Below are 16,584 nucleotides of genomic sequence, written 5' to 3'. Positions count from 1 at the left end.
TAATTTGGGGTTACTCTTATTAATTCGACCATTACTAAAAATAATAAAATAAAATACACATGTACTGCTGTTATTCCACTCAATACAGCTTTATTGACGTTGTGGTAATTTGTTTTAAATCTCACAGCTGTCAATGTAGGTCTGTTATCTACACTTGAATTTATGACTGGTCCTTTACTTTAACGTTAAAGGGGAATCCCGTTCGATTTATCACACAGTTTGTCCCCACATCTAGAAACCATATAACGAGGCATCAGACGTGTCATAGGAACGTATAAAATAATTTACTTAAATGCAATTGTGTAAGAAACGGGGCACTGGGTGAAAATCTTAACTTTTGAAGGCCGCGGCACCGCCTTTTCACGTCTAGCCCCGCTCACTCGGCACACGCCGAGCTATGAATTCAAGAAACCCACGGACCTCTCTAACGGACGTGACGTTCGTTGGATTAGAAAACATTCCATCTGTCAAGGAAGACGGTCGGGAGTTTTAAAAAATGGAAAAGATGGAGTAAAAACTTTTAATGTGAAGAAAGTAACTTGAATTTCGGTTTAGTCTGGTTTTTAACCGAAGACTAAGCGCGTGGATAAAATGAATCTTTTTATATGAAGAGCTGCGTCGATAGCTTTGTCGCTGTAAGTTGTATCGTTATATTCTGCCATCAAAATAACTTAGCTAACGTTTAAGTATCTCGGGTTAGCTTGCTTCGGCATCGTCCTAACTGTATTTTTAAACGGTTAGCCCTACTCTTGTCCCGTATCACACATCATTTACAGTGACCAGGACTAAAAACTTTCCTTTACAGCGTTAACCTGTCTTAGGAAATGTGTTTTCATGTCGGCTTCCTGTCAACAGGTCCCATTGACAGGATGGCAGGCATTCAGACGTATTTGGAGAATCTGAAGCAGGGGCTGAAGATTGACGCCCTGAGAGAAGTCGGCCGTCAGTATCCAGTCTTCTGCTTCCTGCTGCTGTCCATGGTCTCCTTCACTGTCCTGCTCAACAGGTAAATAATGAAGTGTCTTGTTCCCTGGAATGGAGATTCATGTGAGATTATGTGTGTGTGTGTGTGTCATGTGATGTCTGGAGGAGTCTGACCTACTGCTGCTGCTGCCTTCACCAGGACAGAGCTGTTTAGTTTATGGATTTGTACCTTTATTTGATGTTTTAAAAGGCAGTTATCTGCATAGAGGAGGTAAAGCAGGTTTAAAACGACAAATCGAGCTTGGTTTATATCATGTAAAAGTGTGATGTAGCTGTGATGCTTGAGTTTAATTCCAGCTTTGGTTCCACATTCATCCTTGGTTTGGGACAAGTTACAATTATAGTGCTAAAATATATATATCTAAGTACAGTAGTTTTTGATCTAGACCAGTGGTTCTCAAACTTTTTGAACCAAGTACTACCTCTGATCAAAGCAAACCATCCAAGTACTAATGAGCGGTATGAGCGCATATGCATGCAAAAGAGATGGACATCTCAATGGGACTCACCTGGTTAAGTTGAGGAGAAAAATAAAATGTGTCATTCGCGTAGGCAGTGCCAACATAAGTATGTGGTGGTATGCAGACTGAAAGAGTAAAATTGAAAATATGAATGAATTTTAAGTCTATTCAAAATTTTTTATTATGCTGGTAAATCACAAATTAAGAAATTATAAAGACTGTAATGGTTTCAGAGGGTTTTTCACCAGAGTCATCTGGCGTACCACCTGGCAGAGTTCCACGTACCACTGATGGTACCCATACCACAGTTTGAGAGAACCACTGATCTAGACCATATATTTTATTGTGTGTATAGAGAAAAAACAGTGAAATCAGCCTTTACTCTGTTTTCACAAATAGATAAAAAGTTTCACAAATCTGAAAAAGGGTCTTAAACAATCTTTAGGCTCTCACTGACAATTTCGCAGAGGTTGGACCAGTCTAAATACAGTAGTTTTTTATCTAGACCATATCTTTTATTGTGTCTATGGAGAAAAAACAGTGAAACCAGCCTTTACTCTGTTTTCACAAATAGATAAAAAGTTTCACAAATCTGGAAAGGGGTTTAAAACAATCTTTAGGCTCTCGCTGACAATTTAGCCCAGGTTGGACCAGTCTAAGTACAGTAGTTTTTTTTTATCTAGACGTAGTCTTGTGAAATCCTCTGTTTGAATTGGAATGTCAAACGAATATCAAATATCATGCTATCTTTACCGTGGTCTAAAATATCATTTTTTTTTTTAATCAAACTTGAAACTATTCTGCATATTTGGGCCACACTTGTTTTGTTGGGAAAATTGGTCCCAGATACACCTGTAGTGCAGGGTACAAAATAATTTTTTATAAATTTACATAAAAGCTTTGTTCTGCACGTTAGGATTAGACATTTTTTTGTCTGGTCTCAGATACACTTGAGGTGCAGGGTGCAGTGCTAAAATGTCTTTATCTCTGTTTTATACAGCAAACCTTTGAATACGTTATCAATAAAAAAAAACACATCAGGACTAGACTTTTTTAGTCTTTTAGAGGGTATTTTGACTCAGATATGCCTGGGTACAGTTCTAAAATTTATTTCTTTTGTACCAACTTCTTGGATACTAAATTATAGTAAGAAACATTTATTCTACACACGAGATGTAGACTTCTTCATCTTTAATAGGGGAATTTGGCTCAGTGTTTTAACTCGACCTTTACTCCAGCAGTCGTGGTAACTGCTGCTGACTGAATACGGAGGAAACACTGACTGTTCCCTCCCTCCTCTCTCCTGTCACATGCAAAATATGCACACTTTGATTTTTCAATTTCTTTGTTATTTCACCTACATGACTTTTAATACTATGAAATGATTTCACTACAGGTATATCCACATTCTGATGGTCTTCTGGTCTTTCCTGGCCGGCATCATTACTTTCTATTGCTCTCTTGGACCAGAGTCCCTTCTCCCAAATATCCTCTTCTCTATAAAGCCAAGGAACAAAGTAAGTCAGAAGCAACCGCATACAAAAATACCAGTAAATAAATAAGATAATTGAGTAACAGCTGCCTGGTATGTCTTTTGTCTTCAATAAGTTAATGTTCCAGGAATTGAGAAGAAGTCTGTTTTGGGGCTGATGATCATGTATTTTTTAACTGTTGTCATGGGTTTTAACTGGGGTTTATGAGCCCAGGGTTCACTGAACTTGGTTTACCTTTTAAGTGCCTCAGAAACATTCAGTTCAAAAGCATAAAAACATGAAAATCGCCAAATTGATGATTTTCATTCACATACATGTGTGTTTTTAAATTTATCAGATGAATAAATAAAGGATTACAGAACAGCAGAGTCACTCCCAATCTTCTCTCATCGGCTGAAAACATTTCATTAAGTATCTCACATCACCTTCTCCCATGTCTCTCTCTACTTGTTCTAATTTGCTTTCATAGTAAAAAAAATGTGTTCTACCATCAGCGGCATAGCTGGGATTTTATCACTAAGTGGCCAAATAGAATTTGTAGGCGACCTGCAATAAACTTAAAAATGTACGCCATAAGATTGAATTAGGTTGATTTTTCACCACTGAATTTCACCATTGAGTGAACAGTGGATTTCCTCAGTGTGATAGCATTGTAGTTTGACTCTGACACATTAATAGCCAAATCACATATATTTTGCAATTCCACATAGATTTATTATTTAACATTGGGTCACAGACGAGGTCTACCTGCTAGTGTTGAACATCAAAGCACTGTATAGGTCATCTAGCAATTAATATCAACTCAAGTCTGTCAGACTTCTTTTAATATTGCAGGCAACATGTTCCCTCTGTTCCCTGTGCTTCCTACGCCCCTAGGCACAAATTAAATTTTCATAGCCTAAGTTTTGGGTGGCATAAAGAAAAACTATCTGTTCCGGCCTTTTGCCTTCAGTACAGCCTGAATTTTTCAAGGCCTGGATTCAATAAGGCACTGAAACGTTCCACAGGGATCTTGATCCATGCTGACTCGATGGCATCATGCAGTTTCTGCAGATTTTTTTCAGTGGCAGTTGTGTATCCTGAGATGCTCTTTTCTGCACATTGCTGTTTACGGCTGTTTTTGAGATGCTGGAACTGCTGTGTCTGGGATCAACCATCATATTGCGTTCAAAGTCACTTAAATCAACGTCTTGCCCATTCCAACATTTAGCTGAGAACTAACTTTACCTCAACCCTGTCTGCAGGCTTTATACCTCTGCTTTATTTACTGTATATGTGACATACTGTAGGGAGGAGTGAGCTGCTTGTGTAAATGACGAGGTGTAGCTGAAGTGGCCACTGAGTATACAGCTGGTGGTAGTATCACACACTATACAATGAGTGTGGGTGTGATGAAGATGATTGATGTAAAGTGTTTTTTTTCTCCCAACAGCAGCAGGAGCAGCAGGAGTTGTTTCCTCTGGGCCACAGCTGCGCGGTGTGTGGGAAGGTCAAGTGCAAACGTCACCGGTATGTAAAACCCACAGGAGATTCACCAGTGGATGAACTCATAATGTAATGATAATGGATGGACAGGGAGTATGTAAATGCATTTCTGTTCTATTTCTGTTGGGCCTTAATGGAACCAGCAGTGCGTGTTGATTGCTTTGTTCCTTTCATTTCACAACACTTTGTAATTTAAGGAAAAATGCCATACTACTATTTTATGTTTATTACTATTAAGTCAAAATCTGTAGACTCCCGCACACTGTCTTCTCTTACAAGAGCTTTATTCAAAGACACAAAGGTCACATGACTGAAACTTTAAATAAAGATCTTGTAAGTGAAGATAGTTCGCGGGAGTTTACAGATTTAGATTTTATCTTATCCCCTCTGACGCACATACAGGTGTGCAAAGATTATCTTTTTAGATTATTATAAATCAAAAATGGAATACTATATGTGTTACTCCTCAAGTAGGTCATATAGCAATGTTTGGTACCTCAGGTTGTCTTCTTGTGAACTTGTCACTACTTGTCAGTGGTACAGTCAGCATCTCTTCCCTTTTAACCAAACTTTAATATTAGTGTTTATGTCCCTGCTGTCTGAATTCAGGACTGGGTTTTGCCAGGCTGTTCCTGTGGTTTTGTGTGGACCCACTAGTTTGCCACCTAGTGGATATTGTTAAGCAGTGCTGCACAGGGCAGGAAACTAACTTTTTCATTCACCAGCCACAGTGAATGATGGTATGATGTCACCATAACTTCAGCCAGATATGACTTTTAGACTCCAAATTAACCTCCAGTTCACGGCCAGCGTTCACCAGTATTTCCCACCTTAGTGCTGCTTATGGTGAATGTATGTTTCAATTGTTGCAAGCTGGAATACATTCAAGAGTCATACTTACATATGTTTTATTTTCTACAGGCCAACGCTGCTCCTTGAAAACTATCAGCCATGGTTGGACTTGAAAGTTTACTCAAAAGTGGACGCTTCAATAGCCGAGGTACTGTAATGGATTTTTAAATCTAAATACTTATTCTGACAGAAAGATTATAAAACATACGATTGACTATTATAGAGTTTATAAGCTATTTTGTGCCCTTTACTTACAAAATAGTTTTAGATTATCTAATCATCTGTTTGTTTTTGTTTTTTTCAAACATATAACAATGAACATCAGGTCATTTTTCTTTCCAAAATAGATACAGTATATAACATTTTGAGATGAAACCCTTCATTTATATGACTATCATCGATTAAGTTTACAGATTCTTACAGATTTCTCTCTTTTGACCTGTTGTAATTTTCTGTTGTCTTCGACCTGTAGGTGTTCGAGTTGGTTCTGGAGAACTTTGTGTATCCCTGGTACAGGTGAGGAGAAATACAAGTGTTTTAAAGGATTTGAGTGAGTATTGTTTTGAAATTTTTTTTTTTAACTCTTCCTGTGGTTTGCAGGGACATCACAGATGACGAGGCGTGCGTGGATGAGCTGAGGATGACCTTTCGCTTCTTTGCGTCGGTGCTCGTCCGCCGAGCTCAGAAGGTGACGGCTGAATAACTCAGATGTATTTTACCCCAAACTTTTGCATGTTCTGCTTTAAAAACACTCTATAATTAAACCTGACTTGACTTGACTTTTCTTGAGAAAGGCCTGCAGACCCAGACATCAACTCACAAGTCCAACTTCCCTGTGTTCATTGTTGATGGGCCTTTTTTGGAGGAGTTGTGCTCTTCACTAATTTTCTCCAACTTGTATGCAGATTGATGTCCCCACCGTATTTGCTGACAAAGTGATGAAAGCTGCCATGAAGCATATTGAAGTTATCGCAAAAGCTCGACTAAAAGGTTTGCATCTCTGGCAATTAACAAGGCATATCATAAGACTTAACATTCTCTTCAAAATGATATACTAGGTTCCCATGGTGAGGGAATTTGGAAATTGTGTTTTCCAGGACTGGAATAGTAATTGAAAACAGTGCACATCCAAAAATGCTTTGATCAAGATGTTTGACATCAGACTTTGCTACCAGCAGGCCTACTCAGAAGTAGTAGTTCACATCAAAGTAATAATGACACATTTCCTGATGGCATAAAGTGTGTTTTACCTACCCAAAACAAGATCTGGAACATTTAAAATTGACTCCACAACAAAAAAAACAACATGTTAACATTGACACATTGACAAATATTGATGATGCAAATTGTGCTGTATGTCATTAGGTTTAGCCTTAGAAAAGGCAAGGGATTTGATTGCCACAAATGTGTAGGAACCCTCTGTGTATGGTCCTCATGTTATTATCCCATACTCATGCTGTGCGTCTGTTTTGTGTATTTACATTAGGACAGATACAGACACATTGAAAGACATATCAAATGTATGGTATCACAATTGTACTGTAGTCAGGGTGGGATATTTACACCAAGCCATCAAATGCTGGTCAGATTTGACTGTAGTAGCATCATTTGAATGAGTTACTCTATTCTTACAACGTACTTGTCTGGTAAAATAGTGACTGGTGAGGCCGGTGGTCCTGATACTGTGTGTGTGTTTGTCTCCAGTGAAGAACTTGGAGGGCTTACAGCAGGCGGCGCTGGATGAATACGGCCCCGACCTGCACATCGCCCTGCGCAGCCGCAAGGACGAGCTGCTCTACCTGAGGAAGCTGACGGAGATGCTGTTCACCTTCGTCATGCCTCCGAAAGCAACAGACTGCAGGTAGGCACACCGAACCAACCTGTAGACCCACTGGGTTAAGTTCATTTTAAATTCAGGAGTACTAATCACTTTCCAAGTACGATAAATCTACGCCGGGAAAGAAATTCACTTTTTTTTTTGTCCAAAGGTCTCAGTGGCTGGTAAATTCCAAAATGTGCCAACCAATTTTACTGTTTTACCAGCCAACTAAGGTTTAGAATTGAATAGGATCGCAGAGTAATGGTTGTCCACTTGCCAAAATGTCTGGTAGAGGAGACAAACTTACCACAGACAGACAGAATTTCATGTACAATGCAAAGAGACAAGGGCAGGACATAAGATAGACAGAAGACTATGGTTATGTCTCTACATATTAAGTGTGCATATCTCTCTACATATACACATTCAGTAAACCTACATATAGCTACAGTATGTTCATGATTTTATTTTTGTATGTCAAAAATTGACAGACATAACCTGAGGACATTGTAATCCCCAGCCTATTAAGAAATAATAGAGCGCTCTGTCAGTAGTAAATGAACAGCAGTTTCTGTTTATATTTATATTTATTTAAACTGATCAAATTGAAAGTGAATTGCTCCCAGTCCTGCTGCCCTTGGTGCTAGTAAAGAACTGACTCAGATTACAGTTTACACATTTCAGCATGATTTTTGAGATTTCATCCCTCTATGTCCACACCTGAAAATGGCTTCATTTACATAAATCTGTGTCTTACATATTCCCACTCTCCCTCTCATCTCTTTGCATTGTAATTGCATTGTGTCCAGACTACATAGAATTTCGATCACAATGCAAGCCTGTATATCTGGTTTTGAAGATTTGATAGCAGTGTGAGCAGCATCAGATTTTTGTGCCTCCCGTCCTGATCAGATACTAAAAGTTGTACCCGGCGGTTGTGTGTTATCTGTGCTCAGATCTCTGGCTCTGTTGCTGCGGGAAGTGATGGCTGGGTCTGTCATCCTGCCAACCATGGACTTCATGGCTGATCCTGTAAGTATGTTTTTGTGTATTTTAACTGCTTGCTGCTTAACAAATGGCCTCATTGGAAATAACAAAGATTTATGTGCTCTCTACTACTCTAGGACAATATTACTGTACATCTAGTCGTGTGCACGAGTTCTACAAGAAGACAATGATATGAATCAGCAGGTCATACTGTGTTTGAATACTGTAAAATTTGCAGTTGGTGGCCAGTACATTTATTTTGCTTCAACAAAATGATCAGCCATTTATTAGAGACGGGCTATTATTGAAGACAGGCCTATTATTTCATCTGGCCGTTAAAGCTGAGATGCTACAGTTTAATAATACCTGCTATGAACCCAACCTATGGTAATAATATTCTGTGTGTTTCTGTAGAAAGTCTTATTTAAACTTTAAGTCTTGTTTGGAATGCTTACATGGATACAGGATACATTGATAAAATCATGCCAGCAGGATTTTACACAGAAACTATAACATGAAAAAATATTATAGTCAAGATTTCCCAGTCTGTGATTGGGCATTGATGCACTAATTTAAAGTTTTACAGCGTTTGGATTGAAGGCAACTAACTCAGGTGCTACAGATAACATGCTCTCTCTTCCTTTCTGTTTCAGGATACTGTGAACCTCATGGTGCTCATATTTGTTGATGACACTCCAGTAAGTGAAAAAAACATTTAAACTGGGAAGCTGATATGATTACCTTACTTGTTAATAATTGAATAGTTAATTTCCAAAACGCCTTATATCAAATGTGGAAAAAATCCCTACCTGGAGTTCATATAGACGGTCATTTTGGTTACGAAAGACTTACCTGCTATGCATTGAAAAGCTCTATGGTTGGTTTTAATTTGAGGTTTTCAAGAATACGTGTCACTTTTTTACCAAACTGTGGATATCTCTTTTAGGAACAGAACACTTCAGTTGAATTAAACAAACTGAATTAAATTTGTCAAGCTGCACCACAAGTTACATATCTTAAATTCAGCTGAATGAATGGAGTTATCCATTGTTTTTTTTGTTTTTTTAAATAATCCCGTTACTCTTGGTAAATCTTGTGTGTATTGTCTCTCCAGCCAGAGCCAGCCACAGAGCCTCCATCTGCCCTGGTTCCATTTTTACAGAAATATGCTGATTTTAGCAACAAGAAGCCATCTGTAAGTAGCCTTGGAAACGCACACACACACACACACACACACACACAAACGTTATTTACTACTCTATTCTTTTGACATATTTCTGCTGTGAAAAATGAATTAAAATAAGGGAGAGGGAAATATTTCATGCACTGTTCACTGCAGTTCCAGAACCAGTTGTCCTATCTGTCCATCTATGTGTGTATCTATTTTTTTAGTACAGGATAAGCAACGTGGAGCATTCTTGAAACATTTCCTTTAAATCTGCACCATATTTACTGAACATGATACTAAGCGTCTGCCTCTCTGGTTGTCCAGGTGTTGAAGTTGGACCTGAAGGAGATCAGGGAGCAGCAGGATCTCCTCTTCCGCTTCATGAACTTCCTGAAGCAGGAGGGCGCCGTGCACGTGCTGCAGTTCTGCCTCGCCGTGGGTAAGAACCAAGAACCACCCGCCATACCTTTTATTAAAGAACTGGAGGGATATAAGGCATAAGGACAGTCGTCTTATCATCTGCCATGATTACATTGGAGGGGTGGGAGGGCTGATCCATCAGTCTCCTTCTATTCACTTGTTTTGACATTTGCTCGTAGATTGTTTTAGTAACACAAACATTTCTTGGACGCAGAAATAATCTGATTGGTTGAGTTAAACTTCAATGGGTGGAGCCAAAGAATCACTTTCTCTGGCTTAGTAACATTAGACTGAAGCCCAGTGAAAAAGACAAGGGGGGTTATTGATGAGTTGACGAAGTATTGACAAATGCTCACCATTGCATTCTGTCAGAATTTCACTTATTTGTCCAAAGGGTGTGCTACAGTTAGAGGTCAAAATTTAAAAAAATCAGTAAGAAGTCATATACACCTTAACTTTAAATGACATGAAATTTGGACCATATATCTATCCTTACCCTCCAGGATCGTCAATGTACGCCATATTGGATATTCCACTAGTTTGAGTTTGTTGAAAAACAGTACTCCCCTTTCCCCCCCAAGGCTTTTATTTACTGGCTGGCCCAAAGGGGGACTGCATCATTTGTTGGTTTCGATTTGATTCGATTTACTGTCGCCTTCTTTTAGATGGCAGCACTCTACAGCTACTTGGGGGAGCATTAGCTGTGGCTCTACAATTATTGGAAACTTGTTTAAAGTGCAGGAGTCTTTGCAGTGAAATATGTTAAACCTATAACCACTGATGTAGCGGAGCGTATACGCAGGCATACGGTGTACACCCACCAAGGCATGACCACTGCTTACTGCCGTTTTAAATGCCACTATTGAAAATCCTTTTGGAGTGCAAAGGTGACGTATTTAGCTCTCAAAAATGGAAATGGTGCAACAGCAAACATTTCACACCGTAAAATTAATACACCTCACCGTTTCCATGTCGTGCTGACCATATGAAACCTCTTCATTGTTTCCCCTTTAGAGGAGTTCAACGACAAGATCCTGAGTCCAGAGCTGAGCGACTCGGAGCTGCAGCGTTTACACGGAGAGGTGCTGCACATCTACGAGACCTACTGCCTGGAGGAGAGCATCGACAAGATCAGCTTCGACCCGTTCATCGTGGAGGAGATAAAGAACAGTAAGAGACCAATTATGCTAACACATCCTTATCTCACAGCCAGCGCTGTTCTCGCCAATTACAGGCTTTGAAATAGTGCAGCTGTGGAGTAATAACTTCATACGTCCAATTTCTGTGTTTTTCATTTTTCACTTGACCTCATTAATCAGAATCTCTTTAATCAGTTTGAGGACCAAATATATGATTTGCTCCTGGGCCTGTTCCAGGATCAGATTCAGCAGTCGTTGAAGTTTAAGACTCTTATTTAGAGCTTTATTTCATAATTTATGGATAAAGTATTGTAATTTTTTTTTGTACATCAGATATACCTAACAGTAATTTCTTTACTTGAATTGAAAGTTTTTGTTCCTTAATGCCTGAAGTATTTTTTTTTTTAATTGGTTCAAAGCTTGTGAACCCCTGAAGTCTGAAAGTAATAATAATAAACTGTTTATGGTGCTAAATTTATAGTAATAAACTATTTATAGTATAGTACTATTCATAATGCTTTGTGTACCACTTTCCTGTCTCTCTCTACTGTGAGCTATCGAATAAAGGAAAACATGCCAAAAAGCGCTTAAAAAAACAAACAAACACAAAACAAATAAAATAAAATAGCCATTTTATGCCTTTTTTTTTTTTTGAAGATGTTAAAGCTTTCCCAGCAGCACCAGTAAACACCTGTCTTCCCTCTCAGTTGCCAAGGGTCCGTACACCGGTGTGGTGAAGCTGCAGACGATGCGCTGTCTGTTTGAGGCGTACGAACACGTCCTGTCTCTACTGGAGAGAGTCTTCACCCCCATGTTCTGCCACAGCGATGAGGTAAGACCTGTTTTTAGGCTAGTTTTTCCCCACAGCGCTACCAATACAGCACCCTGGACACTAACTGTGCGTTCACACTTCGACCGGGGAAACTCTGCCGATGTGTGGATGCTCAAAAAAGCTTGTCGGACGAGAAAAGTTGGTCACGACTGAACTTTTAACGGTGATCAGCGGTCAACAGCCAATCAGATTTACGCACTTCATTGTTTCTCTTTCAGTGTGACTTATTTATAAGAACAGTAGTTCTGCCTGGCAAGTGTAAAATAGGGGAGAAGTTGATTACAGCCGAATGTACAGTAAGAGGCAAATTCAGGTCAGTTAGATAGGGTGAGACACTCACTCCTCTATACCTGTATATTGTCAAACTACATCACTCCTCTATACCTGGACACTATCAAACTACATCAATTATCAATCAATTTATTTTCTACAAATCATCTCTGTTCCTTATTGAGCAGTATCCACTTAATAAGGGAGTGAAAGTTTGAACACTGTGAAATTTTAACCTTAACTATGAATCCTCACACCTCAGCTTGAAACTCCTACAGTCCTCCTTCTGTAATGTTTTGTATGGATACTATTAGAAATACATTTCTACCAAAAGTTTGGAGCTTGTGGTCACAATTTACAACTGTGTCTGGTATGGATTATGGCTTATATTTTCACTTTTACAGTGTGTTTTAGAAATAATTTTAGCTGGTTAGCTGTAGCTTGCAAAACCACAAATGCACCATGTGACTGTAGATAATCTGTACTTGTTGTCTATGTGAACATGATTACCAACATAACAGAATTACATTTTAGCTATTTAGCTGATTCTCCACACTGTGACTTAGAATGAGAGAGCAGGGAGGAGTTCAGTGTTTTGCTCATGGACAAATGGCAGTTGATGGATAGATTGGCTGTTCCGGGTATCGAACCTGGGACTTTCAGGTTACACAACAGACTCTGTCTCTACTAGGCCAACCTCCCACCCTGTGATAATGAGGGTTATTCACAGGGTTTACCTCAATGTGTTGAATTTTAGTCGATTTCCTTCACCAGACATTTGTCACATTGTTGTCATTCGGCTTCCCTAAAATGAATTATAAGCATTAATTAGCTGCAAATTTGAGCATTGTAAAGAAAACTAAAATTGAAAATGTCATGGTGGAATTATGTGGAAAGGTGTAAAGAAATTAGGGTACTTTTGAAGGATAATTTAGGACCTTGGCTGACAAAATAAATACCAACTTTATGGAGAGTATCCTTTGTATTTTAGAGATACTGAATAGTGAACTTCAGGTAGTGACAGGTAGAATTTTGGTGTAGAACTTCTCATATGCAGCACTGCAGGATGCCTTAATAATATCCTTCAGTTTCATTCTTCTGTGTTCAGCACTTCAAATCATCCATATTTCATCAGTCATAAGTACATAATTTAACTTCAATGCCTCTGGTCTTGTGTTCAGTACTTTAGACACCTGCTGAGGGGAGTGGAGTCTCCAACCAGGAACTCAAGGATCAACAGGTTTGTGACATATTTTAGTTTTTGAGTATGACTTCAGTTTATTTTTCACACAGTAATGATAGAATACATAACAAGAGAGAAAAGATGATATAAAGATGCCGCAAGGGGCTTATGAAAACAGCTGAAAATAAATCAAGATGATTAAAAAAACAACTGAATTGTATGAACATCACTAAGAAAGTGCAACAAAAATGGAGTCAAAGAGTTTATTCTTAATGGATATCAGTCCAAATGACATCCACATTACATTACTACAGTCAACAGCAAGTGTTTGAATGATGAAGTAAACCTGCTCTTCTTACCTGTTGTCACTGCTTCAACACTGATTTATACAGTATATGTCAGGTGTATATGGCCAAAATGTACCACAATAATAGTTTTATTTTTGTTCATATAACACAATATTTGATGTAATTTGGTCTTATACGTACCAACCCGTGGACTGACTTAGGTTTATCATTCATTCAGACTGATTATTTTTCATAATGTGGTTAAAAATAAGTGAATAATATCTGTTGAAAAAGAAATACACAATATACTGAAAAAATACTGATTGATTACTGTACAATAAAAAGCCTTTGTGTACACTGTTAGCTGTAAGTACTAGCCAGAATATGCCTCCCACAACTGCAAGTTTCTCTCCTATCCCTTTAAAGGTCAGTTTTACAACCAGCTGTCATGTTTAGTTACCCAGCAGCCTAAAACTCCTTGTGCGTATTATTCCAGAAATAGCCTCAATTTGGAAGAAATGAGGTAAGTAGGTTTTTGCTGGCATGTCACCTGGCTGCCCAGAGTCTGCTGCATGCAAGATCCGCAACCATATGTGCATGTAGGTGCATCACTGCAAGCTATGCAGCAAATCAAATGTTGCTTGAGTAAGTAAAATATGTTTACCAATAAATTTTTAACAGTAACCAAATGATTCTTTTTAAGCTTTTGAGGTGCAGCGGCACCGTTGGGCTTGTGTCTTTGTATACATTTTATGCTAATGCTTGCATTTGATTTTAACCTCATATTTTAGATTATGGATAAATTCACTAAAGTAATCTATGAACTTAATGGACCTCGACTGAAGACCAGCAGGACTTGCGATAACATTGACCCCCCCACCGCCTACACACACACACACACACACTACTACTGTCCCCTTGACACAAACAATAAACTCACATTTTCACTACAGAGACAAGCAAGCTAGCTAATTAGAGCAGAGATCCAACAAAAACATCCGGTGAAGCGGCAATATATCACCTTGCAGAATACTGGAATAATAATACTGCTTTGCCTTTTGCTTTTATGGCTTGAAAACAAGACTTTTCGGCCTCTGTAGCTGAAATGTCCTCTGACCCAGTCGCTCATAGCATATCATAGAGGCTGGTTTCCCGACGCTGTGTGTACTGATGTAGCTGTCATAGAAGTTCCTCTTTTTGCTGCATGCCTGCTGCACTGCTGCTGCATTGTGCGAAGAGGATTTGGTTAGGAAAATTCCGAACATTTTCTAGACTATTTCAGCTGTCAGGTGACGCAAAGAATGATCTGGCAAGTAAAAGTGAGTGGGAGAATAGGCTGCATTTACATAACGCTGTAGGCCTTTAGGTGATGCTGTTATGATCCTGAAAGAGAAGTGCTAGGAAAAGAAGTAAAGCTGATGGGAGAGATAGAAGGGATTTTTTGAGAACAGCTGGAGCGAATAGAGAGAGGATGTGATTTAGTGGACAGTGCAGTATTAATGTAGGATAGATGCATAATGGGGGGGGGGGGGGGGGGGGATTTTTACAACTATATGTACCAGCGTATTTCTTTGTTCACCGTAGAAACACGTCAAAACGAGGGGAGTCGTTCGGGATCAGCAGAATTGGGAGCAAAATCAAGGGAGTGTTCAAGAGCACGACCATGGAGGGAGCCATACTGCCGCCCAGCGCCATGAACGACGTCGACGAGGATTTGGTGAGTGTTTCTTGTAACCATTAAAAAAAAAAAACTGAATCACCACCTGTTGTCCATACAGTCATTCTCATGCGGGGTTTACGCAGGTGGAGGAGGCGATGGTGGTGGTGGAGGACGACTCCCCCGCCGAGCCGGCCAGCACCCCCGGCACCCTGAGGAACCTGTCCGCCTGGGGCATCACCATCCCCTACATCGACTTCTACGACGACGAGGTCAAGAGGGAGCGGGTCCCCGTCTTCTGCATCGACGTGGAACGCAACGACAGGAAGGAAGGTGAGTGAGCAGGGAGGGAAAACACAAGGCTGCATCCCTGGACACATCTGGTGTGTTAGTAATGTGAGCGTAGATTTACATTGATGTTGTGCTGCATTCATTTCATATGGGAAAGACAGTAAATATGAGCTTGCTATCATGTGAGCTTTCAGGTGGAAAATACAAATAGAAAATACTGTTCACTCAGCTTTTCAGGTGGTAAATACTACTAGAAAATACTGTTCACATCAGCTTTCAGGTAGTAAATACGAGTAGAAAATACTTTTCGTATCAGCTTTCAGGTGGTAAATACTACTAGAAAATACTGTTCATATGAGCTTTCAGGTGGAAAATACGACTAGAAAATACTGTTCACATGAGCTTTCAGGTGGTAAATACTACTAGAAAATACTTTTCATATCAGCTTTCAGGTGGTAAATACTACTAGAAAATGCTTTTCATATCAGCTTTCAGGTGGTAAATACGAGTAGAAAATACTTTTCAAATCAGCTTTCAGGTGGTAAATACTACTAGAAAATACTGTTCACTCAGCTTTCAGGTGGTAAATACTACTAGAAAATACTTTTCATAGCAGCTTTCAGGTGGTAAATACTACTAGAAAATACTTTTCATATCAGCTTTCAGGTGGTAAATACTACTAGAAAATACTTTTCATATCAGCTTTCAGGTGGTAAATACTACTAGAAAATACTTTTCATATCAGCTTTCAGGTGGTAAATACTACTAGAAAATACTTTTCACATCAGCTTTCAGGTGGTAAATACTACTAGAAAATACTTTTCATATCAGCTTTCAGGTGGTAAATACTATTAGAAAATACTTTTCATATCAGCTTTAAGGTGGTAAATACTACTAGAAAATACTTTTCACATCAGCTTTCAGGTGGTAAATACTATTAGAAAATACTTTTCACATCAGCTTTCAGGTGGTAAATACTACTAGAAAATACTTTTCATATCAGCTTTCAGGTGGTAAATACTATTAGAAAATACTTTTCACATCAGCTTTCAGGTGGTAAATACTACTCGGGAACGCAGGGTTTTGTGTTGGAGGGTGATTTCTCTGACTTTATTTCAAACTGAAATGAAGTCAGAGAAATCAATAGAGTGAGTCAATAGAGTGCAAACCCCTGAACAATTCTCCAACTTGCAAAGCTGCAGCTTCCATAACAGTTTATGTTTCTTTATCGTTTGTCATCTGGGTTTGATTTTCCA

At 39.0% G+C, this 16,584-nt stretch overlaps 1 protein-coding gene across 2 annotated transcripts in view; it reads left to right on the top strand.

Annotated features, from left to right (window-relative positions):
* The first annotated feature begins 469 nt into the window (after nucleotides 1–469).
* Nucleotides 470–16,584, top strand: part of LOC139653883 (sorting nexin-14-like) — a 31,908-nt gene continuing 15,793 nt past the window's right edge. Inside the window, exons 1-19 of one of the 2 annotated variants that reach the window (XM_071530888.1) lie at nucleotides 470–635; nucleotides 856–1,006; nucleotides 2,842–2,962; nucleotides 4,371–4,447; nucleotides 5,345–5,423; nucleotides 5,748–5,791; nucleotides 5,876–5,963; nucleotides 6,181–6,265; nucleotides 6,980–7,136; nucleotides 8,051–8,126; nucleotides 8,735–8,779; nucleotides 9,196–9,276; nucleotides 9,574–9,688; nucleotides 10,684–10,839; nucleotides 11,516–11,640; nucleotides 13,092–13,150; nucleotides 13,877–13,903; nucleotides 14,965–15,097; nucleotides 15,184–15,370. In XM_071530888.1, coding sequence (XP_071386989.1) covers nucleotides 870–1,006; nucleotides 2,842–2,962; nucleotides 4,371–4,447; nucleotides 5,345–5,423; nucleotides 5,748–5,791; nucleotides 5,876–5,963; nucleotides 6,181–6,265; nucleotides 6,980–7,136; nucleotides 8,051–8,126; nucleotides 8,735–8,779; nucleotides 9,196–9,276; nucleotides 9,574–9,688; nucleotides 10,684–10,839; nucleotides 11,516–11,640; nucleotides 13,092–13,150; nucleotides 13,877–13,903; nucleotides 14,965–15,097; nucleotides 15,184–15,370 — 1,792 coding nt within the window. In that variant the 5' untranslated portion in view covers nucleotides 470–635; nucleotides 856–869. The remainder of the gene's footprint in view (nucleotides 636–855; nucleotides 1,007–2,841; nucleotides 2,963–4,370; nucleotides 4,448–5,344; nucleotides 5,424–5,747; nucleotides 5,792–5,875; nucleotides 5,964–6,180; nucleotides 6,266–6,979; nucleotides 7,137–8,050; nucleotides 8,127–8,734; nucleotides 8,780–9,195; nucleotides 9,277–9,573; nucleotides 9,689–10,683; nucleotides 10,840–11,515; nucleotides 11,641–13,091; nucleotides 13,151–13,876; nucleotides 13,904–14,964; nucleotides 15,098–15,183; nucleotides 15,371–16,584) is intronic. The other variant, XM_071530889.1, reaches the window with a different exon arrangement.

The sequence above is a fragment of the Centroberyx affinis genome, unplaced genomic scaffold (assembly GCF_046629955.1).
Source record: "Centroberyx affinis isolate AG114_WGS23_722 - 3 ecotype Tasmania unplaced genomic scaffold, CSIRO-AGI_Caff_v1 ptg001997l_1, whole genome shotgun sequence".
NCBI classification, from domain to species: domain Eukaryota; kingdom Metazoa; phylum Chordata; class Actinopteri; order Beryciformes; family Berycidae; genus Centroberyx; species Centroberyx affinis.
Note: the sequence above shows the minus strand (reverse complement) of the source record. Positions and strands in the feature narration are given on the sequence as shown.